Here is a 24,795-nt window from a genome sequence, read left to right as displayed (position 1 = left end):
ACAGAAAGGGAACACCTGAGTAAGTGACTGGTGGGCATAGACTCACTCAGATCCTCCTTTGGTCCTGACCTGCCAAAACACTTAAAATTGTGCTGTCTTGAAAGTGTGCTAGCAATGACGTGAACAAAATTAAAGGCTGACTGTGTCCAGCCGTGTATTTAAGGTTGAGCACAGGCCTATCCGCTTTGATGACTCAGGGCCTTGGACAGATGTGAAGGTGTACATTGGGAACAAACAGTCAAGAGAAACAAGATTAACTTAATGCAGTCAACGTGAAGGAAGGTTGATATTACCTGTTGGGGCGAGTGGAACCTCTTCCACACCTCCACTAACATATGTTGTTATAGGCTTATTTAACTCCTGGGGTAAAGCTGCCAGAGCACTGAAATCATCCATAAAATATACCATTCTTGGATTAAAGGCAATCTGTTCAAGTTCTGCCTTATCCGCACTCCTAACTCCAACAGCAAAAGTCAGCACTCCGGCCCGAGCTAATTCATTGGAAACTTGCAAGAAGGGATCGGCAGACCTCCCTGCCGTCACCAGGACTAGGACCTGCGGCACTTGTTCATTTATTCTGCTCCCACCAGCTTCCGTGAAGTGATTCGAAAGCACAAAGTTCAGTGCAGAGCCAGTGTTCAGCACTGACCCCCCCTTGGGCCTCAGCTGCCCCATACGTTGAATTATGTCTGATTTGGTTTGGTACGAGTATAGAAAGAACTCGGTTTTAGGAGTGTCGCTAAATTGCACTAAGCCAACTCGGATTTTGTCACTGCCGACATCAAGGTAGTTAACTAGGGTGGCAACAAAGTCACGCACAAAGGGGAAGTTGGCATTTCCGACGTTGAGTGATCCATCCAAAAGAAAGATGATATCCCTTTTGGTTACTTGAACTGCAGTAGAGCACAGAAAATAACATGAGACATCACAGAAAACAAAAATAGATTTTTTTTTCATGTGTGCATACAGCATACGCTGTACACGCATGTAAACCTTGTTAGGAGGAAGGGGAGAGAAAAAGAGAAGAGAAAGAGTGTGATCAGCACAGAAATAACAAAGACCTTGCTGGAAATGACTACATTTGGCAGAGGAGGTTTCTGACACTTTTATTGAAAAGTCTTTTAAACATCAGATTTATCAACAGGGCTCAGCCTCTGTCCTGGCAGATGTTTTCAACGGCTGCTAATGGCAGAATTGCATGCTCTGGGCCAGATCCTCAGCCGGCAAAAAGCAGCTTCATTGATTTTGGTGGAGCGACCCTGAATTACGCCCACAGACACCTCGCTTATCTGCAAGTCACCACGGGTTTACTTGGGGCTTTCCAACGAAGCTTTAGGGAACGTTTCTGCTTTCTGGCACCTAAAGTGTGGTTTGATACCCAGCGCTATACCCCCTTATTAACTAAGCCCCTGTTCCACAGGGATGCTCCCATGCATCCCTAGATGTAGAGAACCACGTCCTGCCTTGCAGTTACTTTCCATGGCCATGCTCTGCAGCCAGCAGCGGCTGGCCCGTGGCGCCGAGTTAGGCTCCACTTGCGTGGGAAAAACACTTCTGCCAAGTAACCAATTTGGTTGGTATTTTGAGCGGGTATTAAAAATAGCTTTTACTAATAGGCTTAGAAAAGCTGATCCAGATGAGGTTGCAACAGCTGCCTGAGACACCTGCCTTTTTGATGCCTGCATTTGAGGCAGAAAACTGCATTTTGATGTCAGACATACATTTTGCGGGCTGCTGAAGGGGGGAGAAAAATTTCCCACTTCTGGTAGTAACCAGCCAGTCCTCAGCTCCTTTTTTAAGGTTAAATCCTTCCCCGGCTGTCCCCCAGCATCTGAGCCCGGAGCCATAGATCTGCAACACCACCCCAAGGACACCACAGCGTCGTCCCCCTGGGCTTTTTGCTCTAAACACGTCATGTTCAGATGACAGACCAAAATGCCAAAACTTTAAGTAAGGTCTCAGAGAACTGATGAGTGGGCTCATCCAATGCATCCCTTGGATGCCTTCCTCCAAATAAGTTATTCGAGAATATATTTATGCCCATTGCTAATTCTGCTCAATATCTTTCTGTTTAAAGCATTTACCTATGGGTATATAGCTATATTCATCCATCTTTCTAACTTGCCTTGTCCCTGCAAGCTCGCTGTCCTATATATAAAGTATATAAATACTGAGATATCAAAACCAAAAGGGAGAAAAGGACTACAGGCATTGCTTTCAGATTTTACAGATTGTCTTGGCTTTCTGTATTTTTAATTTTTCCCAGAAAAGTGCCATTCAAGGCCCAGGCTGAGACAATATCTATTTGTAATGTAACAGACTACCCAGTGTCAAAATCAGTTATGTTACTAATAATAGTCATTTTATGGAGTAGAATATGATTACTTGCTTACTGTGTATGTGAATAGCTGTAAGTACAGTAGAGCAAAAGGACTGGAAAAAAAGAGAAGCTGCATGAATGAGCATTAAAGAACAAGGACATTTAGGAACATTTTTAATTTACATTGAAAAATAAAAATGATGTATAGCCATGCAAAATTGTATTAGCAGGAAACACATTCTGAAAAAAAGCTTATTAAATGATAAGTCCCGTGATATTCATCTTAATTAAGGACAAGTATTGGCAAACTGATTTTAAAATGTCTGCTCTTCATGTAAATCAGTCATAGGCTTTAATTTTTTAAGGACCCTTTCCAGAAACTCAATTTCTTTTGCATTGCAGTTTATAATTTGAAATTACTTGGAGAAACTAGAAAAAACATGGACATGGTTCGACACCCACATAAGCCAATGGGAACCTCACTGGGAGCTGGATGAAGACCTGTTTTTCCAATGTTCATACACCATGGGACAAAAACGCAAGGCTCAAATATGATCTAGCGCAACAATAATTCAACCTCAAGCACCTCTATCGTGAAGAAAACCTGAGAAATTTGGTATAAAAATCCCTGTGCAGCTAGAACACCTCCTGAAATGTAGGGAAAACTGCCTCAAAAGACATGACTCTAGAGACTGGATTGCTTCCAAAGTCTACTGATGTCAATGGCAAGACCAAGTAAAACGAATCCACTGGCTTCACAGGGCTTTGGATTATCTTCTAAACAGATTGAATTAAAATCAACACTGCAATAGTCTCGTACGCCTCTTAGGGCTTGAGCTGAGTAAATGATAAGAAAACTGTAAATATGTTCTTAAAGGGTGAGTTTCAGTCCAACAGTGTCAAGGCTAGCTTTCTCTGAACATCTCCATGAACAAACTTCCTTATTTTTTTTACACTCAGAAGAAACTTTTAAGCTTTCTTGAGCACCTATCCACTATGTATCGTTTTCAAACTGGGGAAGAGATTATAACATTCACAGTATGTCCTGTTCTTAGGTTACACAAACCCTAAGTGAGAGAAAAAGCCTCCACTGAACGATCTCAGTACTTAACTATTAAAGCACATCTTTCACATCCAGGCCTTTAAATTTTGATGACAAACATTGAATGGGACAAAAAAACACCGGGAAGGAACGACAAAGCTGTAATAACAAGCACGCTACCAAATTCACCAATCTGTTCATGCATATTTTGCAAATCAAAGAGAAAACATTTAGCTGTGCTGAAACATGTGCTTGATGCTTTTCCCCTGTTGTCTCTACACATCATAGAATAAGAGTTGAGAAACATATAAACCATATCTCCATAATTAGAACAAGGTAATTAATTACCTGATGGTGGTTCTTGGATGATCAGTCCTCCAGAGAGCGTCCGGATAGGCGACAGCACTTCAGGAAGAATGGCTTGCATGAACTGAACGCGGAAGTCATTCGGGTTGAACACAAAATCTCTCTCATGGGCAATTTCTTGAAGTTCTGCCAGGTCGGCGTTTCTCGACCCAATGGCAAGGATCACTATCCGGTTCCTTTTCATCTCCGCTGCGGCTTGGTCAACGGCATCCCTGGACTTACCGCCAGTGATGAGCACCAGCATGGGGAGCACCCCTTCCTCCATCCTGCACCCAGCAGCACTGGTGAAGAAGTTGCTCCTCACAAAGTCCAGTGCCGAGCCAGTGTTGAGTGCCGTACCACCCATGAGCTTCATTCTCTTTACGTTGGCCATCACATCCTTTCTGGTCTGGTGGGTGTTAAAATAAAACTCTGGCTTCACAGTGTCTGCGTACTGCGCCACCGCGACTTGGATCAGGTCGGGTCCAACCTCCAGCCTTTGGACAATTTTGGCAACGAAATCACGAATTGCGTTAAAGGGGCTGGGCCCCAAAGCAGTGGAGCCATCTATCAGGAAGACTATATCCTTCTTGTTCACTTCAATAACTGCAAGTAACACATGAACATAACGTTAGGGGAAGCCTTCACCACACTCTGTCCATCAATTCTACGTCAACAGTTCAGCAACCTTTAGGACTTGTTTGCTTGAAGTACTGTTACTCTCAACACCTTTAAAAGAGTCTTGCTTTCAAAACAGAATTATTTTTTAGGTTCTAGCAGAGACCTAATAAGAAATCTGATTGAATGTTTCTCCTTTCTAAAACACAGAAGAGTTGCAAGAATTGCATTGTTTATAAAACTTAATACTGAAATGCACATACAGGTCAAAACACGAATGAAAGGCAAACAGTCAGGAGAAATCTTGGCACTCAGCTGGCACACTAGCTAAAATAAGCAGGTGATGCTCCCTCTCTCTGCAGTGGAGCCATCTGAATTATGCCAGAGAGTGTTTTGGTCTCAGAAGGATTAGGTTCCCAAGAGCAATGACACAAGTAAAGAACAGTCTCCGCTTACTCAACATACCTGGACTTTGGGTCTTCATATCCTACATCTTATTCCTTACCTAACAAAAACAAGTTACGATTTTTCTTGGCACAGCTAGCCCAGTCATGGAAGAGCTGAATTACATTCTGGTCGCCACGTCTTTAACAAAACAGGTCCCCTAGGTTGTAATCTCTGAAACTTTATTATTGATGATGGCATAGGACACAGAAAGAGCACAATTAGCTTTCCAGTTCCCTGGCTAAATCTGAAGGAAGAGAGTTAGGGGAAAAAAATCCCTGTTGTGCGGCATTAGAACCAAAGCACCATCAAATTTAATACAGCAAATGTACATAAAACAGCAGTATATATTAACAAGACTAATACCGTTATGATAAAAGCATTATACGTGATCATTATGGGAAATAATCTTAACACCATCTTTTAGACAACCCGCATTTATTCTTTGAAGCAGTGAGCCATGAGCAATATTGTGACGAATCCCACTCACATCATCGCCTCCCTGATTTCATGTCATTGAAGTGACAAAGGAAACCTTGTGCTGCTTCCAGGTTATGCTGGAGCATTATGGATCATTATGTTACGTTGGACTTGGAGTGTCCTTAAATTGCCTACCCACCTAAGAGCTCCTGAGCTGGGGTCAATATTCAAGGCAGCTGGTCCTTCACCTCCCAAGCTCACTGCTACACCCAGTGCACAGCCCAGGGGAAAGGAGACCCAGCATCGTCAGGATCTCACACCCCTTGGGACAAGCGGTAGCAAACGCTCTCTTGTCCTGCCTGGATGGAAAAGGGCAGTCCCTCGGTCCATCAGGGCTCCTCTGCGTGAAGGCTATTTACTTTGGCTTTGAACAAAGAACAAAGCTTTGGCTGCAGTCCTTGGCCAGATGCCAGCTGGCCATGCAAAGCAGTGCTCCCAAAGGCTGGTCTCCGTCAGGTTTCTCGTTACGGGTGAGTGCCATGACATTGGGCTACCCCAAGGAGTGATTTAAAGCTGGAGATGACATCTGCGACTCGGCTTCTCCCTCTGCCCTAGCACCCCAAAAGACCTGCCTCCGACAGCAAGCGGGAGCCTTTGCAAAAGCCTCTCGCAGAGCCTTGCTAGAAATTGTTCGAGTAAGGACCAATTGTCAAAATTGGAAGCTTAAAATAGCCCGCCTTTGTGCTGTTGGACACAAAATTATGAGACCCTGCACGAAGCGAATGTCGTGGTGCCCTCCCGGAGCCACAGCCTCACATGAGCTGCCGGTGGCTTGCAGTTGACTGCCCTGGCTATCAAGACTGGCTATGAAAACTCACAAAGCAACAAGGATTTGCTTAAACTACCCCCTTCCCAGAGCCATGAGATTTTCAGCATTCACCCCCCAAGCCAGGTTCTTTTTCCTTATCAGTTACTCCGAGGAGAGGGCTGAAAAAAGGGAACCTTTCCAAAGGGATAACAGGGGCTGGAATCCCTGCTTTATATCACCCAGGAGAGATGTCCAAAGCGCTTCCTTAGCTTGTCAGCAGCTAGATACCCAAAAATGGAGACCCTGGAAACTTTTGACTTTATATAGAAGTTTGTGGGAAACATCAAAGGGGCTTTGCAGAGATGAGGGAGGCTGGGGAGGAATGGCTCCCTCCGATACTAATTCCTATTGCAGCTCTCAAATCCTGCAGTACGTTTCCTTAGAGAAGAGGAATGCAAGAACCGAAACCAAAACCCACAGGAAGAAACACCCCACGGTGCTGATTTCAATGGACACAAATAAAGCAAAAGCATTTAAGCAAGGCTGTACACAACTCATAGGGTCTGATCCAGAGCCCAGTGAAGCTGATGGCAAGTCTCCCAGGAATTTCAAGCAATTTGGGATCAAAGCATTACATCTTTGACTCTAAAAGTTGGGAATGTCGGAGGGTGTCGGCATTCAACCCAGACCTGCTTAGTTCACTTCTCATTGCCATCTCAGCTATCTTTGGTGAAGCACCTCATCTAATTTAATCATCCAGGCTCCCCCACTAGCTAAAGAAGAGGGGAGAAGAGAGGCAGAAAGGCACTTTGAGACACCCATTCATCCCAGGAGGGCTAGCGTACAGCCGGAGAGCTGAAGTGAAACGAGATGACTTCAGTATTTCATAGGAACGCTTGGCATCTCAATGGGTTTGGCATCCCTTTCTGGCTGCGGGGTGTGTCCCAAACCAGTGCTTTACACTGCAGGTTTCCAAGGCACTGATGTGAATCAAGCAGACCAGTCAAAACTAATTTCCATGGACACTACGCAAAGGAAATTCCCTAAAGCTCCTTTGAAAATACCAACTTCTCCATTTAGCATATCCATCTACATGTAATTGCACAGGCTGATGCTACTGTAGTACCTTCTAAAATGAGCTGGCGTTTTAAATGAAAAATAAATGAGTGCAGATGAAACCAAATGTACCAACATTTTTTAATCTTGCCATCCAAACAGTGTTAAAAATCAGTGGGGCAGAAAGAGAGGTTTTCCATTGACTTGCATGGGTTCTGGCATGCACATTTTAGCTAGACACGCACACTCCAGCTTATTTAGCTAAATATGGTTCTTGTGGGGTGCTGCAAGCAAAAGTTCTTTGTGTTCTTTCCTGGAATAATCAAGGCAAGGTCATAAAACGATCTTTTAGGCAAATTCCTCCCTTTGATTTGAGCCACAGGATAGCAATCATGTTTAGACATAGATCAGCGAAGACATCTGGGATGCAGTTTTGTATGTCAACATACATCATGAGTTGAACAGTATGTACAGAACTCCAGACTGGCACTTGGATCCCAAAAGCCTTGTTTGCATTAAGCGTGCTGGTAATTAAGTGCAGCAACTCCAGCTTGGCCCTTCCCAGGGGCCTCTGAAATATGACATATTGTGTCTTTCATAAAGCCTCTCTATCAGTAAGTTTAACTTAGTCATAAAACCACAGGGTGAGAAACTCTTAATCACCTAATTGCTCCATAAAACCAAATATTCATTATTCTACTGCACCCAAGCTAATGCTCATCCAGAAATAACATCAATGGGGACCTAAGTGGAATATTGACACCTACATTTTCATTTCCCATGGCCTCATGGAAAGCTGTAAACCTTCTCATCTTACAGATTGAAGGGAAATATATGTTAGCAAGGTAGGGATTTCACTTCAGAAGAACTAAAGGCTGTTTTGTGTTTAAATTCAACAACACAGGAATTTCACCCTTTTCCCAAGGATAGTGTGCAGTTTCAATGAGGTATGGAATGTTACTGTTTTAGCAAGCTGATGACTTCAGCTCTCTGAAATAGGGATCGATTTAACACCCCTGTTAGCTTCCCCAGACAAATTTCATTCTCATGACACTTTCAACTGACATATAATATAAGCTTACGTGACATAAATGTTTTCAGAACTGAATGTGCTGCAGTATTAACCCCCGGGGTGCTTAGATACCACAATAAGGATTAGATGAGCTTTTTTATACTCTGCTTGTGTCCTTTAAAACCCCATGCCATGCCAGTTACTGACACAAAACCTCACGGTTTTTGAAAGATAACCCACTGGGCAAATGAGTTTCTGCACATTAGCCGCAGGACTATTTGTCTTTCCCATTGTTTCTCTATAACCAGACCAGAGAGATGCATTGTAAAAATAAAAAAATTAAATTAAAAAAATAGATATGTTTTTAAAGCGTGCAAAAGCTCATTCATTCATCGATTCATCGAAATGCAACAGTCTAGAAAGGCATACATACCTTCAGTCACAATGGTTGGGGCCTCTAACAAAATGAGTCTTTGGGCCACTCCAAGAATGTTGGGCAGTAACAATTCTCGAAGAGCATCAAGGTTACGGATATCCAGGGCAGTAAATGCGAAGCTTCCATCAGTAGCAATCTGCTGCAGCTCTGCACTGTCAGCATTCAGGACCCCAATGCTAAACGAAAATATACTAGCTTGCTTCACCGCTAACAAGCCCTCTCGGATATCATCACTAGACTCTCCACCACTTATCAGCACTAAAATCTGAGGCACCGCTTCCTCTATCCTGCTGCCTCCCGCCTGGGTGAAGAGGTTCTCCACCACAAACTCCAGTGCCGCACCGGTGTTCGCTTCCTCGCCACCGCGGAAACTAAGTGCCTTCACGGCATCCAGAACATCCGCTTTTGTGGAGTAGCTGTTCAAAGCGAACTCGGTTCTGGGTTGATCACTATACTGCACCACCCCAATGTGTATTTGCTGAGCTCCAACTCTGAGGCTTTCAATCAAATTTACAAGGAAATCACGTATGGCTTGAAAATTGACACTTCCGATGTTGTTTGATCCGTCAATAAGGAAAATAAGGTCAGCGGACTCTTGAGCTTTAAAAAAAGAAATGCAAAAGGTGAAAGCATTAAAATGAGTGATTACATGCGGTTGTACAGTGTTCTGACATGTTTCTTGGAAAACCAGTAAGAAACACGAAAATGAGAAAACAAAACACGTGTTCACTGAGGAGGTGATATTTGCCTCTTAGTTCTGCATTCTGATTGAATACGAGCTCCCAGCCCCATCCCAGTAGCATCCGCTGCGCATCAAGAGACGGCTCGAGCGGACACAACCTGAGCTGGTGGCTGCAGTTACACGGGGGTCAGCATTATTGGCACGTGAGGAGAAAACTCGGCAAAACGTGATTTTTGGAAATCTAGATCCTTTCCATCAGTGGCCAGTACTGTCCAAGTATTTAGACAGGGCTGGAAGAAAAAGGTGGATTTTGGTGGCAATCCACTCTGAAGATAGCAAGTGAGGACAGTAATATTTGTAGGAAGTTTTTCTCATTATGGTCGCTTTTTTTTTTTTTTAAAAAAAAGGAAAAAGCCACCATTTACTGGATACATGGAAAGTTTCGGCCTCCCTGTTGCAATTCTGCTCTTTTGCTGGTTAAAAACAGTGGCTAAATATATTGGCTTCTCCCACCATGAAGGGTTGTTATTTGAAATGTATTTGTTAGAAACAATTGAAAAGGTTTTGGTTATTATTCTTGCTCTGTAACTCTTTTACCAGCTGTTCAGCATACACACAATGGTATTTGTCCAGCAAGCTGACCCACACAATTATCAACCTGTGCCACGTAAAAATTGTCTTGCATTAATTATTTTGCACAAAGATGCATTGATTGTCAATAGAGGGGTCTGGTCTCTATTTTTCATATGGACTCTGGATATTCAATCAAGGAATGCAGAATCAGGTTAAAACAGGGTGATGAAACCAGTCATGACACAATTATCCAACTCTATTTGTTGTGACCATACCCAGATGATCACAAGCATCTGCTGAGAATATACACACACCAAACAAAACTTTTATATGCCATTAACATGGTTGTTGAGGGGAAGCATTATTGCTCTGAGACTTACCGAAGCAGACCCAAAATACCTTAGTGTCTGCTCTTACTCCTTTTGCTCAAGTAATTTTACCATCAATGTCACCAAGAGCTGTAGGCATGCAATAAGGGGGGGGAAGAAGACCCCAAAGCATGCTCAAATGTTCCCATGCTATTAGTCTCCAATCTTGTCAACAAATCAAATTTCAGACTATTTGCAAATGACTGACAAGCCACATTCGGAAATCCCATCCGACTCTCAGCTTTTGAAAACCAAAGGTGAAACCAGTAGCAAAACTGGCACATAGCCCAGCGAGGTCAGGAATAAACCTGTGGTCTTTGGTCTTTGCTATGAACCAGCAATGTCAATCTTTTTTTTTTTTTTTTTTGCTTGTTTTGTTGTTTTTTCTAGTAGTTGTTTTCATACATCGCAATGCCGCCAAGAGATTCAAATAATGCTCCGATTCCAGCGACAAAGGAGAAGGCTCTCCGGGGCATCACCGCTTCCCTGGGCCAACTCAACAGCCAGTGTTGACTTGGAGAATATCAGTCTGGTTCAGAACTGCAAAAGGCTCCAGGATTTATTTTTCCATCACTGCATCAAAATTTAGGGGTGCTTAAGGTCAGCTTTACTGTGCCATTTTTAGTTGGGATGTACACGTTCTACTTCATCATATAAATGAAAAGGAAATCTCAAAGCGGTTGTACCCAGTGCTGTTTTAGATACCCTGGACATCTTTTTGACGAATGAGATTTCAGACAGCAGTGGGTGTCATCACGGCAGCTCGGGTCGCTCCCGCAGGAGAGAAAATAGATATGAAACGGATGCGTTGGATAATTTGTCATCACTGTAAAAAAACCTTGTACTTCAGTGCACATTTATGGAACAAGCCGGTGCTGGAGAACAAGTAAAAGCATGCTTGTTACAGAACTAAGCAAGGAGGGTCAGATGAGACAGACAGCTAAGATTTAATGAATACATCAGGGCAAACTTGGGGCTGACTTTCATACTTACACTAGTCAGCTCTGGGGACTGCCACAGACCAACAGCTTTGGTACTCTCTATTGGAAATACTATGGGATTGGGCCTTTTTTTACATTTCTTTTTCATATTGGGGTTTATTTCTAGCATAACTTCCATGGCATTTTTATAAATTTTAATGCTACATGGAGTTGTCAGCTGAATAAATAACTTATTTTGTGCCATGCTTTGCACGCTATATATTGTCATCCAATGTTTAGGACCTGTAACATCTTTTTCCACGTTTAATGATACTCCATAGATCACCCATGCAAGTCACACAGGAGCAAAACTACAGTAGTAGGATTAGCATAAATTTGTATTATAGGGAGGGAAGGAAATGCTTGCAAAAAATAGCTTTGAGTAGAAATGAACTTGGAAATGCATGATATACATGAAGTAGGAATTTACTTTTAAAGCTTTTAAAGAAACGTCTGTGACTCCAGATGTTTATATACTATGGGGTTACCTGCTGGCATACCCCAGAGGAGGAGAGCCAGCCACTGAAGACCAAGTGCCCTATTGATTTCAACAGGGAAGCACTGGCGTTCTTCAAGGTGAAAATGCCAAACAGCCGCTGCAGTGCTGTCAGCAGGTTGGGTTTAACATTCATTTTCCACATATATTGATGTGATTTTCTTAGAATTGGCGAACTTTATGTCATCTTTCTGGGGCAGCTGCTTTTCTTCCCTGTGGCTTTCACGTGATCTAGATATTTGCCCTGTCAAGCACTTTGCACAATAAAAACACACGTGAGCACAGCTTTTTGGTGTTGCTCGGTGTCATGCAGTGATGGAGAGCACCCAGTGGGGCTGGCGTGAGGGTTAATCAGGCAAGACAACACAGGGGGATTAATGTTACACTGCCTCATTACACTGCCGTTGCCTTACATCACCCCACAAGCTATTGACCTTCAGATGGAGTCTCAGGAATAAAAAGAAAGGTTTGATCTCTGGGACTTCTGTTTTGAAACACAACAAAGCTGCTCAGAAGGCCCTTTCCACCCTGAAATTTCATAAACAGAGAAGGGACAGAGGAAGGCTGTCTTTTTTTTTTCTCCAGGCAAATTGGGCCCCCGGCTCACGGTCAGCGCAGATCTGTTGAAGCCAACACAGTTTGCAGAGAGGTTTTGGTTACGGGAAGGGTCCAGCGCTCTGGCAGGTGGAAGCCGTTGGCTTGTAAAGAAGGCGTTTGAGTGGCATCGCACAAAGGAACTCTCCAACCACACACCTTCTCCAAGTGGATGAGGAGAGAGGCTAAGGGCCAGCTCAGGGATGGGGTTTCAGTGGAGAAGTCCTCCACCAAACTGCTTTTTCTGTCTTCAGCCAAGAACGTGACTTTCTGGAGTAGCACATTGCCTATCTTCCCCGTTAGCTGCAAGGGGACGTCCCGCATGGTGTCCCAGCGGCCAGCAGTGAACTTGTTGGTCTCCAGAGGGTTTTCGGTCAGGGCCTCAGAGTCACCATCGTGGCTGGCGTGTTCATCCCCTATTTCCCTACCTCAGGAGTGGATAGGATAGGGCAATTTAGTAACTCTGCAGAGCTCCCTACGTTTGCATTTCCATGCCATGGGAGCCAAAGGTTGGTCCCAAAGGGCTGCTGCCTGTCCAAGGGCTGCTGTGCTCCCTCCTGGCAGCTCTGGCAGGGATGCCAGCTCGGTCTGCAAACAACGGCACACTTGATAGCTACAAACACGGGGCCACATGCTTCAAACCTTTGTTTTTAAACCTCTGAACGTCCATCTCAGTCTTGCCCCTACAAAGGCTTTAAACAGCGCAACACCAGCAGATACCATGCTGATGGGAGCCATCAGCAGTCAGCCATTACCTGTGATGTCTTTAACCAGTCCTTTGGCCCCAGCCTTTTCTGGAGTCATGGATGAATGGACACTCGCCACTAAGTCTCCAACTATGCCGTGGAGAGCGGTAAAATTCTCTAGGTTGAAAAGGTGCGTATCGAAGGGTTCGCTCGCTATTTCCTTTAACTCCCCTTCCACTGCATTCTGCACGCCGACCGCAAACATGTTTACACGGGCCGATTTAAGGACAGATGATGGCAGAGCCACATCATCCTGGGATCGTCCGTCCGTTAACACTATAATAACCTGGGGGATGCCTTCACTGGCTCTGCTTCCAGCAGCTTTTGTGAGATGGTTCTCGATTAGGTACTCTAATCCTTTTCCAGTCTTGGTGCCTCCCCCCACGTAAGGCATGTTGGCAATATGGGACAGGACGTCTCGGGTAGAGGGGTAGGTATTTAACTGGAACTCTGTGTGGGGGTTTCCGCTGAACTGGACCAGGGCAAAGCGAAAATCATTTCCTCCCACATCTAAAGCTTTTACAACATCATACAGAAACTCTCGAACGAGTTGGAAATGTTCCTTCCCAATGCTCCAAGAGGAATCCACTAGAAATATTATATCAGCCACAGCAACGGTTTTGACAGCTTTAAAAAAACAGATGGGGGTTTAGGATTTTCTACCGGTCAACGCAAGCATGCCGCCTCCTCCTCCTCACCCAAACGACCGACAGCCTCTTTTGCATGGTGAGAGTGAAGCTTAGCTTCCCCTTATCGCCCACAGCAAAACGAGAAGCGCTGAAGAAAAACCAGGCAGCCATCAGTGCCCTGACACCACAGGCGTCAGGGGACAGGAGGGGACAGCATGCGACCTACCCTTCCCAGGGAGGGGGAGGCGAGATGCTTCTCCCCTCCCGAACCCTCACCACACGGTTTTGGACACCAGCCCTGAGCCAGACAAAGACGCTTGCAGCTTCACGTGTGAATTTAGGCTTGCTCAGCTTCTAGCTGCCCATGGTCTTCTGCACATTTTTTTGCTGACTCAGGGCTTTGCTGGCTCCGTGGCGGTGCTCGAAGAAGGAAGGGCTGCTCGGTTTAAGCAGCCTGGCATGACTTTTCCGTATTTTTCCTGTTGCTAACACCCCCCTTGTGACACCATCTCTGGTCCCAAAGGCACCAGCACCTCCTCTTCAAAAAACCAGCCTTTCTGCAGGTCGGTGGCAGTGCTCTTCTCACTGCAAAATGCCCTCCTACACATGCAAGGAGGGCAAAACAGCTCTGCCCAGGAGAAAAGCCACTTGGGGCCACCCTGGGTGCACGTCCCGCACACCCGTCCCCTGCAGAGCATCTTCAAAGGCACGCCACTGGCCAGCGACATGCTCGGGAAGGCACCGCGCACATTGGCCAAGGTCTGGGTCCGAAAGGACCCTCAGCCGAGTGGGAGCTGAGGAGCAGAAAGTAAACCACAACGTACCGTTGACATGCATGTTAAAAACCAAACGGTGCGAACTAGTGGCACGTTTGTACGGGGGTGAAGTCAAGTAAAGCAGTCCGGTCTTACCTGCTTGCTGCTGGGCACCAACCGAGCAAAAGCCTGAGAGTAGGAGGCAAAACAATGCCACGAAGGGCAAATGTCGGTGTTTCCTCATTTTGGTCTTTTATCTGAGTTTCCCTTTTATTGTCTTTGTTTCAAAGCACCCAATGTGAGACCTAAGGGAGAAAAACGGGGAGAGTGAGAAACAGTGGCAGTGCTGGCCAGGCAGGGATGAGGCATGAGATAGAAAAGCCAAACCATGTGGGTTTGCAATGCTTCTGTGGCACTTTGGCAGGAAAAAAAAATATTTTAATGCTGGACAGAGTCTGCTTTGTAGCAAGCATTTCTTTGGAAGAGGAATCGTCACTCACACAATTGGCATTTAATCACCCCTGTGGACTTAGATGGCTTTCTTCTTGCCTATGCTGTCCCAGGTAATACCTAATATACAGGAAAATGGCCAGCCTAGGCTTCTACCACCAGCCCTCAAAATATATGACAGCCTCTCATCTGTCCTCCTCGCCCATGGATGACCAGCTGAAACATCTTGGCCAACGTGTTCCCTCTTGCTGTTGCTCCTTCTTAGTTTATTTTTTACAAACGCCATAATAATAATAGCCCTGAACATCCCTCTTTGCCTCAGCTCACCTTTTCAGCTGTCCCAAACATACAAATGGAAATTTAATTACTCCAGACCCAAGTGAGCCACATGATCTGGCTGTAGAGCAAAAAGCCCTTGGACTCCCCCAAGCTCGCAGCCCCGGCGGTGGAATAGCCTGCGCCAGCTGATCACATTTTGGAAAGGCACCAAGAATAATATTTTACATGTTGGAGCCAAAAATATAATTTATGCAAGTTTCTTATCTGTGATCCACCTGGTGAGCCTTCTGAAACAATGCCTCCTTCAGGAAAGCTGTGTATCTGTTGTCATAGACATGGCCAATTTATTATTTAACCTTCATTTCCAAGCCTACAGAGCAGAAACCAGCAAGGCTTGCTTAACTGAGAAAATATCCTCTCAAAAGGGAATGCAGTGATTTAATACTTTTCATTCCCCAAAAGGAGCTCAATTACTCAAATAAGCCAAAAGCAATTCAAATACATCAAGCTATTAACCAGATCCTCATAAAATAAAAAAAAAAATCAATTTTCTTATTACCATCCTTGCTAACTACATCAATCCAGAGAGTTATAACCAATACAAGAGCCTAAGAGGGCTAGGGGGAAGACTAACCCCCTCCTTAAGGAAAGCCATGGTAGTTACACAGCTGGCCATCGTTGGCATAACTGGAAACAGAACCAAGTGCTGAGAATTAGGGAAAATTTGGAAATAAACATCTGAACCCTCTTCCCCTGAAGAGGCACTCCTCAGGGCTATCAGAGGGGAGTTCAGTGGCAAGGAGGGAACAACATCCACCTTGTTTCCCAAAACCCAACGCAATCTTGATGCTTCCACTGGCTCCCTGTGTGTCAAAGCTGAGTTGGGGTCTGGTCCTTCTTGGGAGAAGGCATTTGCTCTTCCATGCTCCAGATGGCATTTCTGAATGCCATATAGCATGAATCAGGCAAAAGCTAGCCTCTACCTTTCCCCCCACATTTGTGTAATCATAATAATAATAATGCCTGGTGGAGAGACATTTAATAGCCACCCAGAGCCAGCAGCTAGCACGCAGCATTAATTAAGATGTGACAAGTCTTCCCTGTTTTCGGCAACTCCTCAATTTATAGAGGCAGCAGCTGCAGCCCAGAGGTATCGCTATCATTCATAAAAAGACTAAAAAAAAAAAATCATGCTTGTTAGCTGGCACCCATCCATCCCCTTGGCTATCGGAGTCCAAGCCAAATCTCCCAGTGCCTCCAGTGGGAGTGAACCTGCTCTGCTGGACCATGTCCCTGATTTACAGCTTCCTCCCAGAAAACCTAGTTTCACCCAAAGGACACATGGGGAGGGGAAAGCTGGGCTTTGCTTCCCCATGGGCGCAGGATTAGCCAGGGGTGTTGTTGCAGGGTTCGCCCCCTGAGCACACAAATACAGAAAGGTCCCAGAGCTGAGGTCTGCAAAAAGCACTGAGCTTGTGACAAGCACCCATCGAACCCCACTGGAGTTTCTCCCCTCCGGGCAGAAGAGGTTTATGGAAGAACTGCAAGTTTTTTGAAATGGACTTGCCTTGCAGCATCCATTGGGAGTAAAAACACTGCTAGCAATGAATGAAAAATGTGAAATAAAATGCACGCTACAGAAAAACAGCCTGTTAAAATAATGTACGCCATAAAAGTGCTAGTATTTCTTTTCTGAAATGCAGGAAGTTATGTTATCATCCTATTTACTAGCTGCTGGCATCCTATCTCTCTGCAGTCGCAACAGCTGGGGGTGAACAGAGCATCAAGATAAACCAGTGAAAATTAATGTCTTGCCAGCTAATAAATGACAGGACTGAAGCAAACATTTGGGGGTTTTTTGGTTTTAATGTTGAGCAGCTGTGGAGAGCCTTTCGGGGTGGTTTACAGCCATAAAACACAGCAGAAAGGAAAAGCAAATCTCCCCAGTGCTATGAAATCTCCCCTGCCCGCAACACCCCCCATGACCCTGCCGCAGCGGTGGGCAGCTGGGCTTTACATTGAATGGGATTTCCAAACTCAATGGTGGATCTATACCTACATCTTTAGGGCTGCTTTGGCTTGAAACCCCTTGAAGAACTGCCTTGCCCGTGTTCAAGCAAGGAGCCTGGGGGAGAGCTGGGGCTGAGCCCACCTCTGTTGGGTCCCTTTGGGTCATGGTTCAGCCCTGGAGCCTTGCGGGAGAGAAACCACTGACTGTATTTTATGTACCTCCATCCTGGCAAACCCAAACGGTTGGGTCAGCCCTTGGGGTGCTGTGAGGTAAACCCAGATATCACGGTGTGTTAAAACAACACTCAGTCTCGGCTTTGATTTATTTGCCCTGGCCAGCGGGGAAATACAATGCCTTTTTCAAGCAATAATAAGTTGCCTATGCCTTTTAGTCACCTTCTTTTCCATTTTAGCCTTTAGGAGGCCTCCAGATCTATTTCTAGTTTTCTCTGTGACCTCCATCATGGTTATTTTCAGTTATGTGAAAGTGGAGGGACTTGTTCATCAACAAGAAATGAGTTTTAGCATCGTGCTTCCCCAAAACCATCCTAAAATCATGGGAGCTGAGACTAGTTATTAGAAAGCAAGACTCAGCAAAGCCTTGCAGGAAGAGGTAGTCGATATCTCTTAGAGACTGACTGACAACTTATGGAAAAGAGGCACATTGAAGCACAGGTGTTCCTGATCAGGGTTTTCCCTTATATCCCCCCCTTCCACAGCACCCTTGTTAGCAAAGGAGGAAGAGTTGGGTGCTTGCAGGAAGGGGTGTGTGAGGAGATGACCTTCCTGTAGGGCATGGCCCTTGAGAAGAAGCAGCAGCAAGGACAGCAGCTTTTTTTTTTTTTGTAGAGGTAATGTACTTCTTGGGAGGGTTTTGGTGAGGAGGGGGTGTTGAACCAAAGCTCTGCTCAGATCTGGTTTGGCTGAACCACCAGCAAGTCTCTGGCTCAGTGAGAAAAGTGGGTTTAAGGCAGTAAATGATGTGGGGTTTATTGGTTGGAGGTAGGTCTTGCTTGGTTTGTCTTGGTGAGGCACAGCAAGTAACTCGCTTTGCTCAGTGTGTTCTTGCTTTGTGTCCCAAATCACCACTGGTCCCAGAAGCTGGAGGTGGCATCATCTTGCATGGAGTGGAGGATAAAACCAGGGATGTGAACTTATGCTAATTCATTTTAATTCTTGATTATGGCAAGTATCTGTTTTACAACTTTATTCTCCTGGCTTGTTGTTATTTTCAATAATGTATTATTAATAAGGCAATTTCATCCTGGATTTTTTTTTTTAAATGAAAAGTTCCTTGCAGTCCTGGGGGGTGAAAGCTCAGTGGCACTTCTGATATAACTGCTGCAAGCTGGAAAAAAAATGCTGAAAAACCTGACTACTGAGTGTCTTTAGAAAAGTAAAGTGTTTTCCTGAACTGTTAAGAACTAGCACCAAAACCTGGGGAGCCAGTTTTTGGCTTAATAATTCATGCGCTAAAAGATTAACTCATGTATTCTTCAATAATCTGAAGTTTTTATGTCTGTCTAGGGTTTATGCAGTGTGTGGTGACCTCTTAATATTACAGTATGTCCTCTGTTTCATCAGAAGATATACATCTGTTAGCAATAATGCTTTCAAAAGGCAATCATTTCTAGCACTAACGCAATGAAGTGATTTCCTTAAATATTTGTCCCAGCAGCTATTTTTTGCTTATTGCATGCTTCTCTGTGCATCAAATCTGACATTTCACATAACTTTTTTATTTGAGCGGATGTTTCAAATTCACTTTCTAAGCAATCATCCGTGTGTGTTTTTTCACTAGAGTGTAGTTAAAATAAAAGTGCAAAGCAGATGAGTAGACTTAGAAAAGCAAAACATAAAAGACAGGAAAAAAAATTGTTACAGCTGTTACATATCACTTTGATTCATTACATGTGCTACTCAGCTGGGCTGGCTGGCTTTGAGAGGGAGGGGAAGTATCTATGGCTTTAGTGCAAATAGAAATGTGATGTGTGTCACCCCTAGATATGGACGGGTGCTATGGCAGGCAGAGGGACTAATTAATGTTGTTGCAAAATACCTCTTAAATCTGAACTCCCAGCTGGGCAGCGCTTCAGGCACTGATGCTATCTATCTCGCTGGACCGTAAGTGAAAGCAATTGGATCGCACGGCTTGAGCTGTCGGAGGGGTTTTCTGTACTAGTGTTTTGTAGTTGGCTGATGTTTTCCTTCAAGGCTAAAGGACTGAGCTGGGCAGAACTGACTCTTGGGGTGTGACAACCAGAAAATCCCAAACTAGTGATTTATTTGAAATCTGTTCCCGTCGGCTCTCCCTCCCCATGACAGTGTTGCTGCTGCGGGGAGGTGAGCAGCCTTTGGGAAAGGACAGAGGACCCAAAGCAACCGCGGTAGGCAGAGCCATGACTTGCATGCTTTTCTTCTGGGGACAAATGGCTTGGGTTTGGGTTTGGGCTTGGCCTTGGGCAGCCTGTGCAGCTTTGCTAGCTGGCACAGCCAGGGACCTTTGGTTGAGGGCAGTGACGCATCCCAAAGTATATGTGGTCCAATTTTCCTGCCCAGCCCCAGGGACATCCCCCAAAAATAGCTTGAATAGAAGCCTGCAAAGCAGTTGTGGCCCTAAATTCCCTTTGTGTGTGTGTGGGGGGGTCATCTTGTATTGGGAGAAAGATGTGGATTTGCACCTGGGTCCCAACAGCTTTTCCGCAAGGGGACCAGGCAGGACCAGAGGGAGGGCAAAGCATCATCCCACAAATGGTGTGGGAGATGAGATGCTGTGAGCATCCTCAGAAAACCCTAAAAGTTTGCTCCATGGGGATTTTGGGGTCAAAACTGAGGGGCCTCTGCCTTAATCTGTGTTTACTTCGTGGGGATCTCCCCATGCCTCATCATCCTGTTTCCTAACCAAACTGCTCAGCCTGAAATCCCCCTGACTTGGCTGTTTACTGCTAGATGCATCTCCCTGGGAGGCAGCAGCAAAGCCACAAGGCTGCAGTAAGCCTTGCCAGCGACTTGAAAGTGGATACCGGCCACCCAGAACAACTATTTGCAGCCCCAGTGGTGGGATGTATGTCCAGTTGTGGCTGTGGAGCAAGCAGGGAGGAGAAAGAGCTCCCGAAATCCGATGTGGAGCCGTGATAGTGCAGATTGCCCTCTGGAGGTGATGCATGCTCCTCTCTCAGCTAGATGAATCCTCAAATTTCTCTGCACTAAGCTGGGGAAAACATTAGCCAAAAGCCACTCCTAGCAGTGATTTGGACACCTAGGAGGTTAAATGCCATGATTTTTCCCTGTGAAATAGCTCAGTCACCTTTGAAAAGGGACATAAGCCTTCCAAGCCTCTAGGCATCTGGCCACCTCTTCATCACATGGCACCAAATATCACCTGGCCACACAGCCTCCAGAGGAGCAAGGCTATTTTTAGAGACTTGGGATGAGCTGTATGGGACAGATTCTGAATTTATTCATGGCTCCAAGGAGTTGAGTGGAACCATTTCAATTTGCACCAGCTCTTTTGAAGGGTTGCCATTAACATTGCTGCCATCTGGCATTGATGGTACGGGGAAGGTGAAGGTTGTTGGGTTGAGGGCTGCTCTTGAAAACATTTCTTCCTGCAAAGGTAGACCTGAACATTAAAAGCAAACAAGCCTTGAAGGGTGGAAAATATTCCTGCTTTTGAAAACTGCTTGAGCTCTGATTTTTGTAAACCGGCATTCAGCGAAGCGACAGAGTTGTATTGCGTTTATATCCTACCCTGGGTACTAGCATTTAATATGAATCACATATTCATTTCTGTTCTTATAAGCATGCTATTTGGCTTAAAATCTGGTTGTTTTCTTCATCTGAAGACTGAGACTAAAATAGAGTAGTTAATAAGAGGAAAGGGAGTATTTGCTAAAAAAAAGAGGAAACTCCCTCAAAGATCAATGACTCTTTATGCATAGTAACCGAAGCCTCCTGGTGCCTCTCCACCCAAACAAATCGGCTCCTTAATGTGGAACACAGATCACTTAAAGGTGGAAAAAGTGATGGGCAAGCGGAGCGGTAAGGCTGGCTGTGATTCACACTGGGGAGCAGGCATGCAATGCCACCCGCAGCCAGCCCCGCTGCTGTGCACGCCCAACGCAGGGGCAGGTTCATCCCTTTGCTGCAAATCGAATGCATCCAAGCTGGGAGAATACGGTCCAAGGCTGGCAAGACTGTGTGGTTACCCGAGTTTGCACTGATGGAAGGAATAAGATGTTCCCTTCCCTCCTCTTCACAGACAGGCACGTAGCAGAAGTTAGGGGAATGTTTTTTTTTTTTTCTCCTTGACATGTGGGAATACAGCGGGGGCTGGTTTAGCTCACCCTGAAATCGGGGAAAGTTAATGCATTTGAATGGAAAATTGTAAAGACATTTGTAAAACCGGAAAGGGAATGGGGGAGACTGCTGAAAAATGGAAAGGGAATGAATGATGATGCAGCAGCAGCAAACATGCAGCCCTGCGCTCCTGTCTTAGAAATGCCATTGCACCCCTGCTCACGGTCAACCTCTCTGCAAAGACTGGGGTGAAATGGGGATATAAGGTTGGGGACGGAAAACCTGTTTCCCTGAGCTCTGGTATTGGGGAATCAAGGGATGGTGCTGGGGAGACGCAGAGTTGAGTCTCCGCTCTGCCACTGCGTTCCTATGCGACGTTGGAGGAGTCCCCCAGCTCCCTGCAACAGCCTCTGGCTGGGGACATCTCTCCGGCCTCCACAAAGCTCCTAAACTGGGTGGTTGTGCCCCAGAAACAGCACTACATAAGCACAGTAATTACCCAACCTTAAACACTGTCACTTTTTTTAAACCAGTAAGTAATGGGGTAAAGCCAGAAGTTTGAAAAATGCAGCGTTCCTCCCCTGAGAGCATACATGAATCATCACAGCAACAGAAATGAGCGGAGAGTTTCCCATTGCACCCGCTGGCACCAGAGTGGCTTTGGCCACCTCCGCTCTTACCAGTTATGTTCCCTGTTCCTGGTCAGGAAAGCAATTTGGCTGCAACCCTTTCTGGCTCTGCAGGGGAAGGGAGGGCTTTGCGGAGCCAAGAGGGACGGTGGCGGGGTGTCTCCATGATTAGTCATAGCCGCCCCCTCGGCAGAAGCGTTGCGGTGTGCCAAGCCCCGGGGAGCCGAGGGCAACTGGGGCTATGGGGGGAAAGGCAGGAGGGAGCAGGGATGGGGGCTGTGGGGAGGGGAGGTGGCTCCACGCAAGGCTGGAGTGCCCTTGAGGAGGGGGAAAAAACATCTGATGTTTGGCCAATTTCCCTCCCCATGGATGACCACAAGAGGATGAGGATTGTCCCTGGAGCAGCAGGGACATTCCCAGCAGCAGGACCTGTATGAGGTGGACAGGCTGTCAAGCATCTCTGGCCAGCTCATCCTACCTTGCCATGAGGCAGGAAGGGTAAGGGCTACTATCAAACAACCCCCAGTCCTGGGGGCATGCCTTGGGAGCAGGAAAGGGGCAGTGAGACAGCTCCTTAGCTCGACTCCTTGCAGGGTCCCGTTCATACACCCCCCTCCTTGTACCCAAGCAGCTCCCCAAACCACTACATGCTCTCCTTGGGGCACCCATCCCACTGCTTCCCAGGGCATCCCACTCCCACCCCACCAAGCTGCTGCTGCTGCTGCAATGATTTCAAGGCATCAAAGGCAAACACCGTCCTGCAGCAGCAGGGAAAATACTCTGCTCGGTGCTTTTGAATGAATTTAATTCCCCTGCACTGGTGGGGCTGGGAGCATCCCCGTGCACCTGCGGTGCATCGGCTTGGGGAGGTGGCTCCTGGTGTGAGCAAGCTGGCTGCACCGCTCTGCTTTTCCAAGCACGATGCAAGCCTGGGGGTAGCTTTCCTCTGAGGACGCTGCTCGGTGCATGGGATGGGTTTTGTCCAAAATTCCTTGAAAACTCCCCAAGGGCTAACACCCTGCCGAGGAGGGGAAATGCAGCACAGCAGTGGCTAAGCCCAGGCTAAGGGGTCCCGCACAGAAAGCAACACTTACCCCTGAGCGAACCCCCAAAAAAGTTGCTTATTCCAGGATTTTCCACTCCAAAGTGCCTCTCACCCTTGCTTCATGGTGTGTCAGTGCTGCTCAGCTTTCCTGGACCCCGCTTGCCTTGCTTGGTGGGGTGCAAGCACCGGCAGGGCGAGGGAAATCGGGGTGTGCTTGTCCCCGCAAGACGGCTGCCGCGGGTCTGAGCGAGGCCGGACGAGGTGGCTGACGTGGGAGTGCTGGGGGGCCGGGCGATCCGGCGTCGTAAATGGGATCCAGATGGTTGGTGCTGGCGTTCCCGGGGCTGAGGTCAGAGCTGCTCATCACACGCGGTACCCCCCCCCGCCCCACTGCGCCCCGGAGGACGCCTCCGCGCTGTGTGGCTTCCCCTTCCCGCGCTGGCCCCGCCGTCTCCAAAATGCTTTTCCCTGTTATCGGTGAGAAGAAATATATTAAAGGAAAAATCCCTGCAGGGCTGCAGGAGCTGATTTAACGATGCCTTTTGGTCGGGAAGGGCTGGACTTGGATGTTTGCAGGAGCCAGGATGTGCTAAGGACCATACCAAGTTACGCAGGGCTCCGGCAAAGCGCCTTTTGGAGATGCTTGAGGCTGTGGAAAGCTCAGCCTCTCCCCCTGCACAGTTATGAGCATCAGCGCAGGGGGAGAGAATCTCCTCTTAATGCAGTTTCCTATTTACATGTAACAGGGTTGGTTTTTTTACCTGCCCAGATGGGTAGAAAGAAGTGGGGGGATTATGTTATAGCATAACTTATAAATAAAAGTTAGCCCCTTAGCATAAGGATTAAAATATTTTAAAGTATATATAGCCTAGTGGAAAGTTCCTGACTGGTGATTTTTTTTTTTTTTTAAAGCTATGTGCTATGAAAAACTACTTTAACCTTTTATTCGGCGGAGCCTATCAGGCAGATTTGGGGGGCTAATTTTATTCCTCTGCCTCGAGCGATAGCACATCACTGGCCAAAGTTAAACATTTCAGTCTGGACTGGCTTCTGTTTTGCAAGAATGGTGGTATGGAAACACTAATTCTTATCTCTTGCCCTTGTTTGGCTCCATATGAGGCTGGAACTGAGATGGCGTCCCTGGAATCAAATAGTCACGTTCTCTTCATTTCAGATGGGGATTTATTATGTTTGCTCTAGGTTTTCTGCTGTTTGAAAGACTAGCCACATAAAGAAATAGCTGGAATACTTCAGGAAAGTGCTGAGCCCTTGAACTGATGCAATAGCTCATTTTAGAAATGGTGCTTGGCTTGGCTCTCGGTTTCTGCAAGCGCCGGCCTCGCAGAGGGATCCAGCGCGAACGTCCCCATGCACCCGAAAGCGAGCAGGGTGTTGTGTCCCCCTCCCCAGATCTGGTGAGCTGGACCTCAAAGGCAGGGTGTTCCCAAATAATAAATATGTCTGGGAAAAGGGAGCTGCAGCTCCTCGCTGGGTGTTGGCGGGCAGCTCGCTGAACAGGGGATGGAGGGAACGGGGTCCGCTGGAAAGCAATGACAAACACATAACAGTGGCAGAGATGGGTGATGGACAGCTGCTATAGGATAAAATACATACGATGGAGGTGCACTTTGCTGGAGGAGGTGTCCAAACCAAATTATTTTGCTTCTTAATTCAGCTGTCGGGTGGGAGAGCCCAGCTGGGGATGCTGCGGTGGCACCAGGACAACCCCATAAAGCAGCAGCACGTGGCCACGGGCGTT

The 24,795-nt window shown here is 46.3% G+C and overlaps 1 protein-coding gene across 2 annotated transcripts in view; it reads right to left on the bottom strand.

The window, feature by feature from the left end:
* Nucleotides 1–23,185, bottom strand: part of COL6A3 (collagen type VI alpha 3 chain) — a 63,185-nt gene extending 40,000 nt beyond the window's left edge. Inside the window, exons 1-6 of one of the 2 annotated variants that reach the window (XM_059820465.1) lie at nucleotides 23,086–23,185; nucleotides 14,481–14,629; nucleotides 12,950–13,567; nucleotides 8,499–9,101; nucleotides 3,711–4,313; nucleotides 294–893 (exon numbers count right to left, since the gene is read on the bottom strand). In XM_059820465.1, coding sequence (XP_059676448.1) covers nucleotides 294–893; nucleotides 3,711–4,313; nucleotides 8,499–9,101; nucleotides 12,950–13,567; nucleotides 14,481–14,568 — 2,512 coding nt within the window. In that variant the 5' untranslated portion in view covers nucleotides 14,569–14,629; nucleotides 23,086–23,185. The remainder of the gene's footprint in view (nucleotides 1–293; nucleotides 894–3,710; nucleotides 4,314–8,498; nucleotides 9,102–12,949; nucleotides 13,568–14,480; nucleotides 14,630–23,085) is intronic. The other variant, XM_059820466.1, reaches the window with a different exon arrangement.
* Nucleotides 23,186–24,795: the final 1,610 nt, after the last annotated feature.

This window comes from Gavia stellata, chromosome 8, assembly GCF_030936135.1.
Source record: "Gavia stellata isolate bGavSte3 chromosome 8, bGavSte3.hap2, whole genome shotgun sequence".
Taxonomy (NCBI): domain Eukaryota; kingdom Metazoa; phylum Chordata; class Aves; order Gaviiformes; family Gaviidae; genus Gavia; species Gavia stellata.
This window is presented reverse-complemented; position numbering and strand designations above follow the sequence as displayed.